This window comes from Anabas testudineus, chromosome 12 (assembly GCF_900324465.2).
Source record: "Anabas testudineus chromosome 12, fAnaTes1.2, whole genome shotgun sequence".
Taxonomy (NCBI): domain Eukaryota; kingdom Metazoa; phylum Chordata; class Actinopteri; order Anabantiformes; family Anabantidae; genus Anabas; species Anabas testudineus.
Window position 1 is genome coordinate 15,112,899 of NC_046621.1, and position 13,280 is coordinate 15,126,178.

A 13,280-nucleotide genomic window follows, 5' to 3' on the forward strand; every position below is an offset into this window, starting at 1 on the left:
TATGGCTTAAAGTAAAGTTTCAGGACACTTGGTTATTTGTGACAAATATTTTATTGCCCACAGTCCACAATTAAAATTAAAGTATATGAGTAATGAGTGTGTGTGTGTGTGTGTGTGTGTGTGTGTGTGTGTGTGTGTTCAGTGCTTTTTGGTGAGACACAGCCATCGTTGTGGTACTTCATAGGTGCTCCTGTCTTGTGTGTCATCATAGGGAATATGCCACATATCTCCTGAAGTCTGGATAATAGTGTCATAGCTGGGAATACTCTGAACACGCACAAGCACACACACAGACAAACACACAGACACACACAGTTAATATGTATGCATCTCCATTTCTCCCAAGATTTCCACCGTCTCCTCTAACAAATTTCTCCTCTTCCTCACCTGAAATCTGACCCTCCTGCCTAAGGCGACGTATCCATCCACCACCAGCTGATGGCCTCTCTGCCATTTGAAGAAGAGCCGTCTGGTGGCACCATCTGGAAGGCAGGCCTTATGGTCCCTCATGAGATCGCTACTCACAAACAGACAGCCATTGCCTGAATGCAAAGTGGCATACAGTAGGAAGGGGTCATCCTCCGAACTGACATGTAAACAGACAGATGTGAGGTACACTCATTGCAAAATGAAGCCTGTAAGAAGAAAAAGTGCTGAATGTTGCAAGTTCGCAGTTCTGGTTTTACTCTATTAGTCAGCCTCACATATGTTGCAGTATTTTTCTTTGATTAACTTTTTATTTTAGAGCAGCTTTTTGATGAATACAATGCTGAAGTGTATTCCACACTATTCTTTTACTACCATGTACTCACATGTTTTCAGTAAAGAAGCACTGGGCTTTCTGCTGGATCAGATTCATGTTGCGTCTGTCCCAGGATCGAGAGGGCAGTAGCATATGTTTCCTCCCTAGAACCAGGACATTCAAGTCCTGATGGTTGAGCTCTGAGACCACTGCCAACAACTAAAAAACACACACGGTGTAGGAATACATGACAGTTTTTATATGGTTTTTATGTTCTACTACTTATTTTACTGTTTACTCTTACTGTGTAATTAGCCTGATAAGTGTAGATATAATGGCTGTATACTCTTTGTTAGCTAATCATTTGAATAAAAGTTTCTGTTCTAGTGTAAACATTGATGACTTTTGGAATAATTTCAGTGTCTAGCTCTCCCACAAACTAGATAAGTAGATAGGAAAATTGATTTGTTTAGTGTCTGGACTTTCTTTTGTCTTGCAGCTACTTAAACTTGAGAGAAAAATGTGACACATTTTCTGCAGAGTGACAGACATTAAATTGACACACGCACATCTTGACAGACAAGCCAGAAGTGGGAAGGCAGACATGTAGGCTAGATTTTGTTAAAGTCATACACACATCTGTCATTCACATACAAACACATACTGTTGGTTAGTCATTGTGCAACTGGCAGAAAAGCCCCTGGGTCGGACAGGCATCTATGTAGGAAGAAGCCACTCAAATCTAGACTGTAAAGCTGTGTGTGTGCAGGTGCAGAGAAGATTCTGAATATTCTGTGGCAAAATATGTTCAACTGTTTAATTTAACTCTCAGCTACTTTCTGTATGTATACATTTTGCATGCATGTGCATGCGTATGGATTCTCACCGTCTCTGACAGTTTGCTTTTGTCCTTGTTCACATGAGCTACATTCAGCCCATCTATGACCACATCAAAAGCTGGCTTCCTTTTCACAAATGCTTTGAACCGTTCCAACTCCTAGACCAGACACACAGAAATAAACAGAGAATGATGCTACTGTATAAAGAAAAATAGGTCAGTGAAGGAATAGAAGAAATGGATAAAGATAGGCAAGTGGATACCGTAATGTATTGTCCAAGGACAGACACCAACATTATAACTAATAAAAAGTGCACAAGAACATTCTACATTTACCAATATAATGACAACAATAATTTAGAGCTAAAAAAAAAGTTCAGTGGCTATGAGGTTCTATGTAACCTTTAGGATTCACCCTTTGAGGACCATAAAACCCTGTGAAGAAAGAATAAATTATACTTTTTATTGAAAGAATAGATACCAACCACCTCCACACAGACATTTCTGTTGTTTATTTTATTCCTCTGGGATATGTGTTCTTTCATTTGTGTATTATTTCAGATTTACTCAGTTGCATTCCCCATTCATGACTGTGGAGCCAAAACAAGAACTGCACAGATAAATATGAAACAGCTGCAAAAAGTAAAGGTAACTGGATGACTTGACTGTCTAAGTAACTGAACAGCTAAATTATTTACAGTACTAAACGTGAAAAGAAAAAGTCTGCAGAACTCTCTAATAACACACATGGGTGGGTTCCTTATTGTGGTTGAAGACCGTAACTGATCTCCATCTGTGAGCTCACTAGCCTGATGGTTGGCTGGTTTTCTCGCTGACTGATCACAAGCCTGCCAGTAATAAATCTACCTGGCTTTTCCTTCTTAGTACTGAGATGGCAGAGTGCCAGCTGGCAGCTCGAATGATAAAATGTAAAGAGGGCTACTGTCATCCGACTCTCAGGTGTACTGTATATGTTACAAATGGTCAAATAGTACTATTTGCAGTCAGTTCAGTACCTAAACCAACTTCCTCTAAATAGGCTAATGTACAGCATTTGACTCAAATGTTTAAAGTGGAAAGACATCTGTATATTTTCGCAGAGTGCCTTAATATGCTCAATGCACAGAATTGCAGCAAATAGTATCAGGCCCCATTTTGTCCTTCTACTCATATCTCATTCTAGTCAAGATATATTGTGTACTATAACAGGAAAGTAGCGCTGTATCTTAGAATAGCAGTGCATGTGAACATTGTTAGTACTTTCACTTTTAGATAGCAGCAATATGGAAATAGGCTGCTGTGAATTCCCCTGGACTTGAAACTTGTGTGCACTGTGTGCACGCTATCACAGTCAAATGCGGCCCTAAAAATGTCAAAAAGGGTGCTATATTCCTCCTCTGATGGAACTGTGAACTAGATAAAATGCTTGCTAAGTCCCGTCAGCGCTCCAGTTTAGATTGCATTAACTCGTCAAAGACACATGCATAAAGGGAGGGGCAAGAACTACTTAACAACAATGTTCATTTTGACACTGAAAAGTGGTTTTGGTTGAGACAGAGGAGATTTATATTTTGGGTAGAAACGAAGAGGGTTGAGGGAACACGGCTGAAGGCAGATGGACAGATGGAAGGGTCGAGATGAGGAGAGTGATTAGTTATGATAGAATACGAGTACAAACCTACAAAATAGTAGTGACTAACGGCTAAATTAGCAAAGGAAAAGAAGGACAGAATAAACGCAGGCAAATGAAGAGAAAGACGTAGAGAAAGTCCAGTATAATTATCCAGGGACTTTCCAGAACTGATATGTGAAACCAGCTCATTGTGCTGCTGTGGATAATATGACTACTTAAACACAACACACACACATACACACACAGCACATAAATCCATAAGCTTACAATACTGCTCATGCACCAGTATTGCACAAAGCATGATAGTATTAGGACATAACCCACAGCATTAGCACTATGCTATAAATACATCCATAAGTTTATATTTTGATTTGATTATGAATGTATATTTCTTATTTCTGATTACTTCTAGTCATTATGCATAAAATCACACTGTAGAGAAATGTAGAGAACAATACATAGGAAAGCACATCAATCTAATAAAACTACTTTACTTACTCTACAGTATATTAGAGAATATGAATTATGACAACTCTCGTGTTATTCAAACTATAATTCATTATCTGCTACATATTTTTAGATGCACTGAAGTACACTTTATCAGTTCAAAAGCAAAAAAGGGAGAAAGAGCTACTGTTGGAAAATGCTGTGACATTTATCATGTACATTTATCTATGCTTAAAAAGGCATCATGCTTTCCTAACAGCAGTCACCACACACAGAAAGAAAGACACAGCTCCTCTTCTCCTACATGTCGATGTCCTCCCCCTCTTCCCCCATCTATCTCCGTCCCTCCCTGCATCTGTTCCATTAGTGTTGCTTTGCCCTTAAAATTAATTGCCTTAAATGGGGAATTAATAAAGGCAAGTTGAAGTGCATGTCGGTCTGCCTTCCTCTGTCCGTCTGCTCGGCAGGAGGTAGTTGTGGTCCAGATTCACATGGTGCTCCATATGCTGGAAATCCCCTCAATTTAACATTCCACCAACAAACTCCCCCTGACTACTGCAAAACACACAGCAACACTCTAACCCTCTATGTGTGCATACATTTAAATATGACCTATTATTAACTACAAATGACTAATGTTGCCAAGTTTATAATTGGAACTATTTCAGGTGATAAACTTGTTTTTTAAGTTTGTTATCAGTGGCATTACAAAGAAAATACAGCCAGTACATTCCAATGCAATGAAAGGCTTGTTCCCTGGCTCCCTCTCCACACAGACAGTGCACGAGTGCATGCAAGATCAAGTGCTGACTGCCTTGTTTTGGCTATAAAATTGTATCAAGGATCCTAATTGTAAGCTGGAAGCTGCTTATCAAGCAGGCAACATGAGTCCTATGAGTTTCAAAGAGCTTTTAACCATGAGCTGAATGACAGATGCTCTCATTGATGCATTTGAGTCTTCACGCACCACGTTGTCTTCCTGTGACTGGAGGAGCAATCGTTCCACCCGCCTCGAAACATGCAAAATACGGCGTTTTCTTTCACATTTCATGTAAAACTTCACAGATGCACAAAGCTGCAAAAAAAATTACCTTAACAGAAGAGTTTGGGAAAATCCCTTATTCACTCTTATGCCGAAAGTTGATGAGAAAATCGATAGCACTCTCATATCTGCCTGTTTATTATGAAGCTAGCATAAATCCTGGAAACAGAGCGAACCACGTAGCATGCCTTTGCTATATGAATGACAATTTATGATTTTTTTTTTAATTATAGACACAAATTGATTCTACTACAGCTTAATTAGGAAGGTCACTGCACCAAAACCTACTTTTTAGTTGAATAGGATAAAGATTCAGCTGTGTTAGATGTTAAAAAAGCTGTTTTAAATATCAGTACCTGTTAATAAGGTAGATAACTGACCTAAATGAACGCTTGTGGTACAGTATCTACTACATATGTGGCAGCTTCCTTCAACAGGCAGCAAAGGGTCTTTCTTTAGCTTAAACATCAACAACAAAAAAGTGTTTAATCTGAGATATATCATTTGTAAGCCTAAGAAATAGTGGATAGTGGATTTTGTTAGCTTTGGACAGAGCTAGCCTAGCTTAGTCCCCAGTTTCCCAGCCTTTGTGCTAAGCCAACTGACAAATGACTGTAGCTTCATATTTGTTGTACAAAATGGTTACTATTTAAACCATTCTTTATATTTCATGTCTCTAAACCTGCTGTGAGTAGAACTACGACTATCCTGTTAGCTGTCTGTATTGTAAAAACTGTCTGAATTCCCTATTACTGTAATAGCCATAAAACATCAAACATTGAGCATGGTTAAAACAACTGGGTGTCTCATCCTGTGTCCTGGACTAATCTTACTAAATATCAAAGTCATACCAGTAAAGGGAAATCAGTACCGTCTTTGAGCCAGGTGGACAAACAAATGCCTCACTGCACCTGGGCTAAACCTAACTTCATTTACAGTACAGTGCTGTAAATCTCCAATAAGGGCATCAAAGGATTTCTGTTCACTATCTGTTTTGCTCACATTCATCTGGAAAGTGAAAGTCACTGTTTAACCAACTCAGACCGATAAACTTCTTCAGCTAACTTCAACATTCTGGTTGCTGCAAGCGAACCAATGATGCCATCTAGCAGAGCTTAGACTGAATTACTGATGCTTTGTCTTAACCTGAAAGTAAAAATGCATCCAACTGGGAGAGCACATGTCTTACGTGACAGTAGGGGGCTACGGAGTGCATTAGGTCAATGACTGCCATACAAATATATGTGTGTGTGTGTGTGTGTGTGTGTGTGTGTGTGTGTGTGTGTACCTCTGGTGTAGTCTTGTTAAAAACATCTTGACCCTCAATTATGTCAGTCATCACTCTGTCCCTCAGGTGCTGGTACTCCTCAGCAGTCAGCTGGATGGACTCTAACTCTGACCGACAACATCCACACACACCACTAAACACACACACACACACACACACATACAGATATTCATAGATGGCACATGCCATAACACACACATACAGAACATATCATTTTGTTGCTAAGGGTTTATGGTAGGAGTAGTGTAGTGTAATTACTGTGGGGTGGTGGTGGTCCAACTTGCTGTCCATTTTTCTCCTGTGAGACTGAAGGCAAGGATGAAGAGAAATACAGATAAACAAAATATGAGCGTAAGGAGTAACAGGTTGAAGTGGATAAAGAAGTTTACTATCTAACCATCACTCCCTTGTACCTCTCAAACCAGCTTTTGATGCTGGAGCAAAGGTTGTGGTCCGGGTAGATCTGGTTGTTCCTCATGTACTGCAGAATCCCCAACAGCCTCTCCTGATGTTCCAACTCAGAAATGGTCTCCACGTTCTTTGTGTCACTCTCCTTAGTCTTCCTCGATCCCTTAAACAGAGCATCCCAAGTCTCCTGGTGTGGACTCAGACCATTTTCAATTAATTCATCATAAAGAGCCCAGGCGGTGGTAATGTCACTGTGCAGAATGGCTGCCGCAATGATATCGCCGTAGTTGCGTGGTGATGGGGTGAAGACCTGTTGGGATGACAGCAAATAAAATGAGGATATACAATGTATGGCCTGTCCTATAGCTCCCCTATGAGTTTAATATGCTTTATGAACAAGCCAGTAGCTTCTCACCTTCTTAACATCATGCAGGATGCTGATAGCCTCCCTCCACCTTGCTGTCCGACTGAAGGACTTGATAAAGAGGGTGGAGGCTCCCGTTTCTAAAGATGGGAAACTTCCCCGCATGATGTTGTAGACATCAATTACCTCAGCATCGTGGCCACTACTCACACACAGTGTTAGGTAGCGTAGTAACAGCTCATAGGACAGCGTCCCTGTTTCCATGGCTGTAAAGGTCAGTAGAGACCTGTGACAAAGGATTTTAAACACAGACATAATTAATTCATCTACAAAGCCTCAAGTACACAGTAAACCTGACTCCAAACTATCTGTAAAACGTTCCATGACTGTGAGAATACTTAAACTTCCACAAAAAATGTTTTCCACCATTACACACAAACTAATCGTCCTCTCACTTGGCAATGTCCAGTTCTGCCCCAGAGTTGAACAGCACACGCATCATGTGGATTTCAAAGCGCCGCAAATTTCCCAGAGACTCCTTCAGCTTCCTCCACTCAGCAACAGATAGTGGACGGTCAGGAGGCTGTATCTTTTCTGTGAAACATTTAAGTTTGAGTGCGGAAACCTGAAACCACTACATTCTAATACACTTTGAATGATTCATTTAGAGTTCATAAGACATATGTGTGCACAGTTAAATACAAATAGTCAGACAGAAATCTTTGCCAAATAAGAACAGATGCACACTAAAGCAGACAGTTCTAGTATGTCCTACCTGCTTCTTTAGTTGCCTTCCCTTCAGTCTCATCCTCATCTTCCGAAAACAGACCTGCTTTCCTCTTTAGCATCTCTGCCGTCCTCTTTGCTGTCCCAGCAGCAAACACAGATTTGGGGAAGGAAGACTTCTGTTGAAGAGTGAAGCTCTTACCTTTTCTAACTACTGTGTTTTCCCACCGCTCCTCTTTCCTCTGTCTGACGGTCCTATTTCTTTCCCCATCCTGTCCATCAGTCTGGCTTCCTTTCTTTATATCTGTCAATCTGCCACCATGGTTAGGTTTAGCATCTCTGGTGCACAGAAAGCGTGCAGCGGAGGGCAGCCGTGATGACTCACACAGTGTCACACACAATGAACTTCCTTGGTGATAGAAAGGTTGTAGGGGCTTAAGGCATATTCTTGCTTTTAATATCATGGTGGAACCCATATTAGATATGTAGATGCTAATATAATGTATGCTGCACGTTCGCTTCAGTTATAAATGATCGGTAATCATCATTTACAAGACATTTACAAATTCTATAAACACTTTTTAACCAAAGCAACTGAAAACAGAACTAACACATACTGCTAGTAACATGAATCAATAATCAGGAAACTGAGGCTACCCAGCTAACCTTGCTTGTCGCCCACCTGAAGTTACTTAAAGAGAACTATCACTCTCTCGCTTGCCCTGAAGGTCACCATAGTCTTTAAAGGTCACATATGGTCTCAATAATATAACAGAATAACAGTTCTTCTATGTTACAAAACCTTATACAGCATGAACACAACCGTAGGCATGACTTGAGTCGCACACTTCGACGTCATCAGCGCTTGACAGTTCACTCTGTGAGCTGCGTCAAGTTTTTGAAAGAAAACTAGAAATAAACGGAACTTACTTGTCTTCAAAATAAGGGCGCAAAATATATCGCGAGTGAAACCTGCTTAAAGCTGAAGAAATTCGACGTTTCAAGAGTAAATATTGTATTTATATGATTTTCTTACACATTAATATGTAATTTATTACACAGACACACACGCCGTGTACTTATGTAGGTTATATTTAGAAAGTTGGCATTTTGTACAATTTTTGCAAAAAGTCAGTTACATTTTTTGTTTGGAAATAAGCAAAGATACTTTATTATTTAATGCCACTTTTAATTCCCAAGGACGTTTGTGCTGTTGAGCTTTTATTTTGAAATAGATACCTTATACCGGAAGCCTCAAGTCACCAACTTGACACTTGTCCCCTTTCGGTTGGTTTAGCTGCTATTGTACACAAATCTACTTTTTTTACTTTTAAGATTAGAAATGTCGTTACAATGACGTTTTAGATTAAATTTTTTGCAAGTATGGCTAAAGAACAACAACCTCACTGGTCGGATATTCTGAAAAGAAGGATAACAAACTCAAAAAAAGGTAATGTTAGCAGAGACAGACTAAACTATGTTTAGCTAAGTGTTTGCTAACGACAGCTAAATAAAGCAAGCTAGCTATAAGCTATACTTATTTTATATTGAATGTATCGAGCTTTACTCACTAAACCATTTTAACATTTACAGGGAACCGTTACGCTTTATTTTACGGATATTAATAAGTTTCTCGTTTCGTATTGTCCAATCATTATAACTACAGATGAGAGAAGGGAGGAGGAAAAGAAAGCAGAAGAAACTGAGCTGTTCACCAAATATTACACCGAGTGGAAAGAAGGAAGCGACAAAGACAAGTCCTACAAGAACATCCCACGATTCTACTACAGGGTATTATTAAAATATAGGAGTAAACCCAATGAAAACTGCTCTCATTCATACAAACATTTTGTGTTATGGTACAATCACATCACTAAATCTCCCTAGCAGCATTTGTTACAGTAAATAAATATATTTTTTCATTTAAAAAAGAAGGTAGATAGATAGATAGATAGATAAAAAGTTTAGAGTATAAGGAGCTAGAATACATACAGTATCATGCTATTTAATTAAATATATTTTGTTCCCAAATTATTCAACCACAAGATTAATTCAAAGTAATGCATAGTAGGACACCTTCTTAAAAATGGCGCTGAAACAAAACAAATCATAAAACCGATGACATTACTAATGTGTAACTCCCACCAGAATTGAGAGGTGTCATGACTTGTTTAATAATGAAGAAGTGCAGAATGAAAATGAACTTATATTGATGATGTTCTGCAGCTACCAGCAGAGGATGAAGTACTACTTCAGAAACTGAGAGAGGAATCCAGAGCAGTCTTCCTCCAGAGGAAAAGCAGAGAGCTGCTGGATAATGAGGAACTTCAGGTAAAACCGACACACACACATACACTTAATACAAGTCAGACGCAGCTTAAGCTGTATTTTTGCTGTGTATGTAAAACATTTTCTGTTTTCTAGAACCTGTGGTTCCTGCTTGATAAGCACCAGGTGCCTCCAGTAAATGGAGAGGAGGCCATGATCAGCTATGAAGCCTACTTGCAGGTGGGCGAGAAGGCTGGGCCGAAGTGCAAGTAAGTAACAGAAAAAATTTAAAGTTAAACCGTTCACACAAGGCTTCTTTAAAAGAGCATGTATGTTTTTTGTTTACACCAAGTATTTATGTTTGATTAAGGAATAATCTGACATTGACTTTACATTATATTAATGTGGTATTAACATGTTAACATGCATACTGTTCCTTTCTTTCATCAGAAAATTCTTCACAGCCAGAGTGTACGCCAAGCTGCTCCACAATGATCCTTACGGCAGGATCTCCATCATGCAGTTCTTTAACTACGTCATGAGAAAGGGTCTGGATTTCAATTTGATTTTCTTGTTCTTATTACATCTCTTTTCACATGCTTAGCAGTTAGAAAAAAAGTGGTGTATGGAGGCTAGATGGAACAGAACTAAACAAATCCAGGTCATAAAGACTGCTACAATTTTCTGTCTTGATATTTTACTTTATTGGCAAGCTCCCGTCATTGATTTACGTGGTATCATCAGTACTGGTAAAGGAGTGTTGCTTATTTCTGTTTTCTCCATCCATCTAGTGTGGTTGCATCAAACCCGAATAGGTCTGAGTCTGTATGATGTGGCAGGGCAGGGCTACCTCAGAGAGTCGGTAAGGATTTAATTACAAACTACAGTTGAAGTAACACAAAAGGTTTTTACTTCCTGAAGTAACAACTTTACTCACTAACTTCATTAGCAGCTGGTGGAGGAATTATTTCATGATAATTACACTGCTGGGAAAATATGATCCTCTTCATTATTTTCATTATTAGGATCTGGAGAACTACATCCTGGAGCTGATCCCCACTTTGCCTCAACTAGATGGACTTGAGAAGTCTTTCTACTCTTTTTATGTGTGCACTGCTGTTCGCAAGTTCTTTTTTTTCCTCGACCCCCTGCGAACCGGTGAGACTTAACCTCACAATTTATTACACATGTGCACAAGTATTTCTACTGTAAAATGTTAAATAATATACATCAAAACATAGCAATAGCAATATTTAAGAGGTTGAAGGTAGAGAACCATGTATGAATAGTGGACTTGTGTCGTTGTGAACTTGGTTTACAGTCCTTTATATGTTGTTTTTTTTTTTTCAGGAAAGATTAAAATCCAGGATATCTTGGCCTGTAGTTTTCTCGACGACTTGTTGGAGGTGATTATTTTTATTACTTAGAATTCATATTATACGTATACCAACCCCCTACTTGTAATGAATAAATAAATATACTGCAATGTAAAAGTCTTCATGACAGTTATATCAATCAGTTTAGCACAAACATTCTAAAGTTTGGCCTTTAGGTGCTCCTGATGTCATTTGTTGATTCACGTCTCATGCTCTTTTTCCCTCTGAGTTTCTAGTTGAGAGATGAGGAGCTGTCCAAAGAGAGTCAGGAGTCCAACTGGTTCTCAGCCCCTTCAGCTCTCAGAGTCTATGGTAAGGACAAAATGTCTGTGTAAATGCTAAAATCTCATACTCACATCAGGTGTTATGACCTGAAATCATGAATTATAAAATTTGAATCAGGGAGACAAACAACCCTTTATGTGTCTGTGTAAGGTGTAACTTCAGTAAATATTAGAAACTACAGCCTGACTGTCTTGTTAATTTCTGGATTTGTACCCATCTTTTTGCAGGTCAGTACCTCAACCTGGATAAAGATCACAATGGCATGTTGAGCAAAGAGGAGCTTTCACGCTATGGCACAGCCACTCTCACCTCAGTCTTTCTGGACAGAGTGTTTCAGGAGTGCCTCACATATGATGGAGAAATGGTACAATCAGTGATATTATCATATTTGTATATTTATCATCATTGCAGGGCTCAAATCAGATATTTACTGAACATGATTTTGTTTGGCCGTCCTCTTCTATACCAGGACTATAAGACGTATCTAGACTTTGTACTGGCCTTGGAAAACAGGAAGGAGCCAGCAGCATTACAGTACATTTTTAAGCTTTTGGACATGGAGAATCAAGGATACCTCAACGTCTTCTCACTCAACTACTTCTTCAGGGTATCAGCTGCTCATTTATCACACAAACAAAATACGGGTGGAAAATGAAGCCATACATTGAAACAGCTGTGTCAGCTTTTCATGAGGATGATGTGTTCATTATTACAACTTTTTTTATATAATTTTTTTTGTACTTCAGGCCATTCAGGAGCAGATGAAGCTGCATGGTCAGGAGCCTGTCTCCTTCCAGGATGTCAAGGTAGAGAAAACATATTGTGGATTAACAAACTTTTTCCGTTAACATGGGTTTTGGGGGTAAGAGTAAAGTTGCATATTATATATCACTCTCTCTCCTCAGGATGAAATCTTTGACATGGTGAAACCTAAAGACCCCTATAAGATCACGCTGCAGGATTTGGTAAACAGTTGCCAGGGTGATACTGTCACCAGCATCCTGATTGACCTCAACGGCTTCTGGACCTATGAGAACAGAGAAGTGTTGGTTGCTAATGACAACGACAGCAGCAACACAGCTGACCTTGACGACACCTGAAGACCAAAGAGCAAAAAAATTAATAACTATAAAAACTTAGCCTTTTCAGGACATTAAACATTTTTACATGTGGACTCAGATTCCTCTGGTCAACTTTTGCTTGAGTGTCTACAATGTGAAAAGGAGATGAAGACAGAGTTAATCCTGACATGGTACTTTGTGTAAATGTAGTTCTGTGTTCCTCTCTGCTTAATGTATATAAATATTTTTTGTCACTGACCTTTTTAAAATAAATCTTTTCATACCCTTTCTGACAACGACTAAACATCCCTTTTGCTCATGTTTTGCAAGAAGCACCATCTCATTTACACCTACTGAAATGGAACAGGTGTGAGAAACTCAAATAGCCCAAATTCACAAACATTCTGTAAATCTGGCAGGTCATTAGAGCAAAACAAGGACTGGGATATTAAAAAGCTACAAAATAGTTTTTGCTGATATCAAAGGAATATTCCACTAATTTCAAACAAGAAGTTCAGGTTACTCAGCATAATCAGAAGACTGTATCATAGTCCCACAGTCAGCACGCTTTAGGGCTGGGAGCTGTACTTGACACATGCACCTGCCTGTGTAATGGAGTTTGAAAGCTGTCAGGATTTATCATGCAGGGGAAGGCTACTGAAAGATAGGAGTTAAAACAGCCCAGTAAGGTCTACACTGCAGTTAACATCTCCTTAATAACATTTAGGTTTGAGTAAAAATCCTGTCCTGAACATTGAACAGCTGCAGTGGGTACTACATACGTGATTTATAGAGCATGGAG

The 13,280-nt window shown here is 39.2% G+C and overlaps 2 protein-coding genes across 2 annotated transcripts; one reads left to right on the forward strand and one right to left on the reverse strand.

Annotated features, from left to right (window-relative positions):
- Nucleotides 1-55: 55 nt before the first annotated feature.
- prorp (protein only RNase P catalytic subunit) lies at nucleotides 56-8,349 on the reverse strand. Its single transcript, XM_026356499.1, has 10 exons — nucleotides 7,538-8,349; nucleotides 7,218-7,356; nucleotides 6,814-7,048; nucleotides 6,404-6,708; nucleotides 6,249-6,296; nucleotides 5,991-6,123; nucleotides 1,629-1,739; nucleotides 813-961; nucleotides 388-586; nucleotides 56-267 (listed from the first exon to the last, which is right to left on the reverse strand). Exons 1-10 carry the CDS (start codon nucleotides 7,962-7,964, stop codon nucleotides 139-141), a joined length of 1,875 nt encoding a protein of 624 aa, XP_026212284.1. The 5' UTR covers nucleotides 7,965-8,349; the 3' UTR covers nucleotides 56-138.
- Nucleotides 8,350-8,746: 397 nt separating this feature from the next.
- ppp2r3c (protein phosphatase 2, regulatory subunit B'', gamma) lies at nucleotides 8,747-12,772 on the forward strand. Its single transcript, XM_026353694.1, has 13 exons — nucleotides 8,747-8,938; nucleotides 9,155-9,279; nucleotides 9,715-9,819; nucleotides 9,913-10,025; nucleotides 10,207-10,304; nucleotides 10,548-10,618; nucleotides 10,782-10,914; nucleotides 11,107-11,162; nucleotides 11,369-11,444; nucleotides 11,645-11,781; nucleotides 11,887-12,024; nucleotides 12,164-12,223; nucleotides 12,323-12,772. Exons 1-13 carry the CDS (start codon nucleotides 8,872-8,874, stop codon nucleotides 12,515-12,517), a joined length of 1,374 nt encoding a protein of 457 aa, XP_026209479.1. The 5' UTR covers nucleotides 8,747-8,871; the 3' UTR covers nucleotides 12,518-12,772.
- Nucleotides 12,773-13,280: the final 508 nt, after the last annotated feature.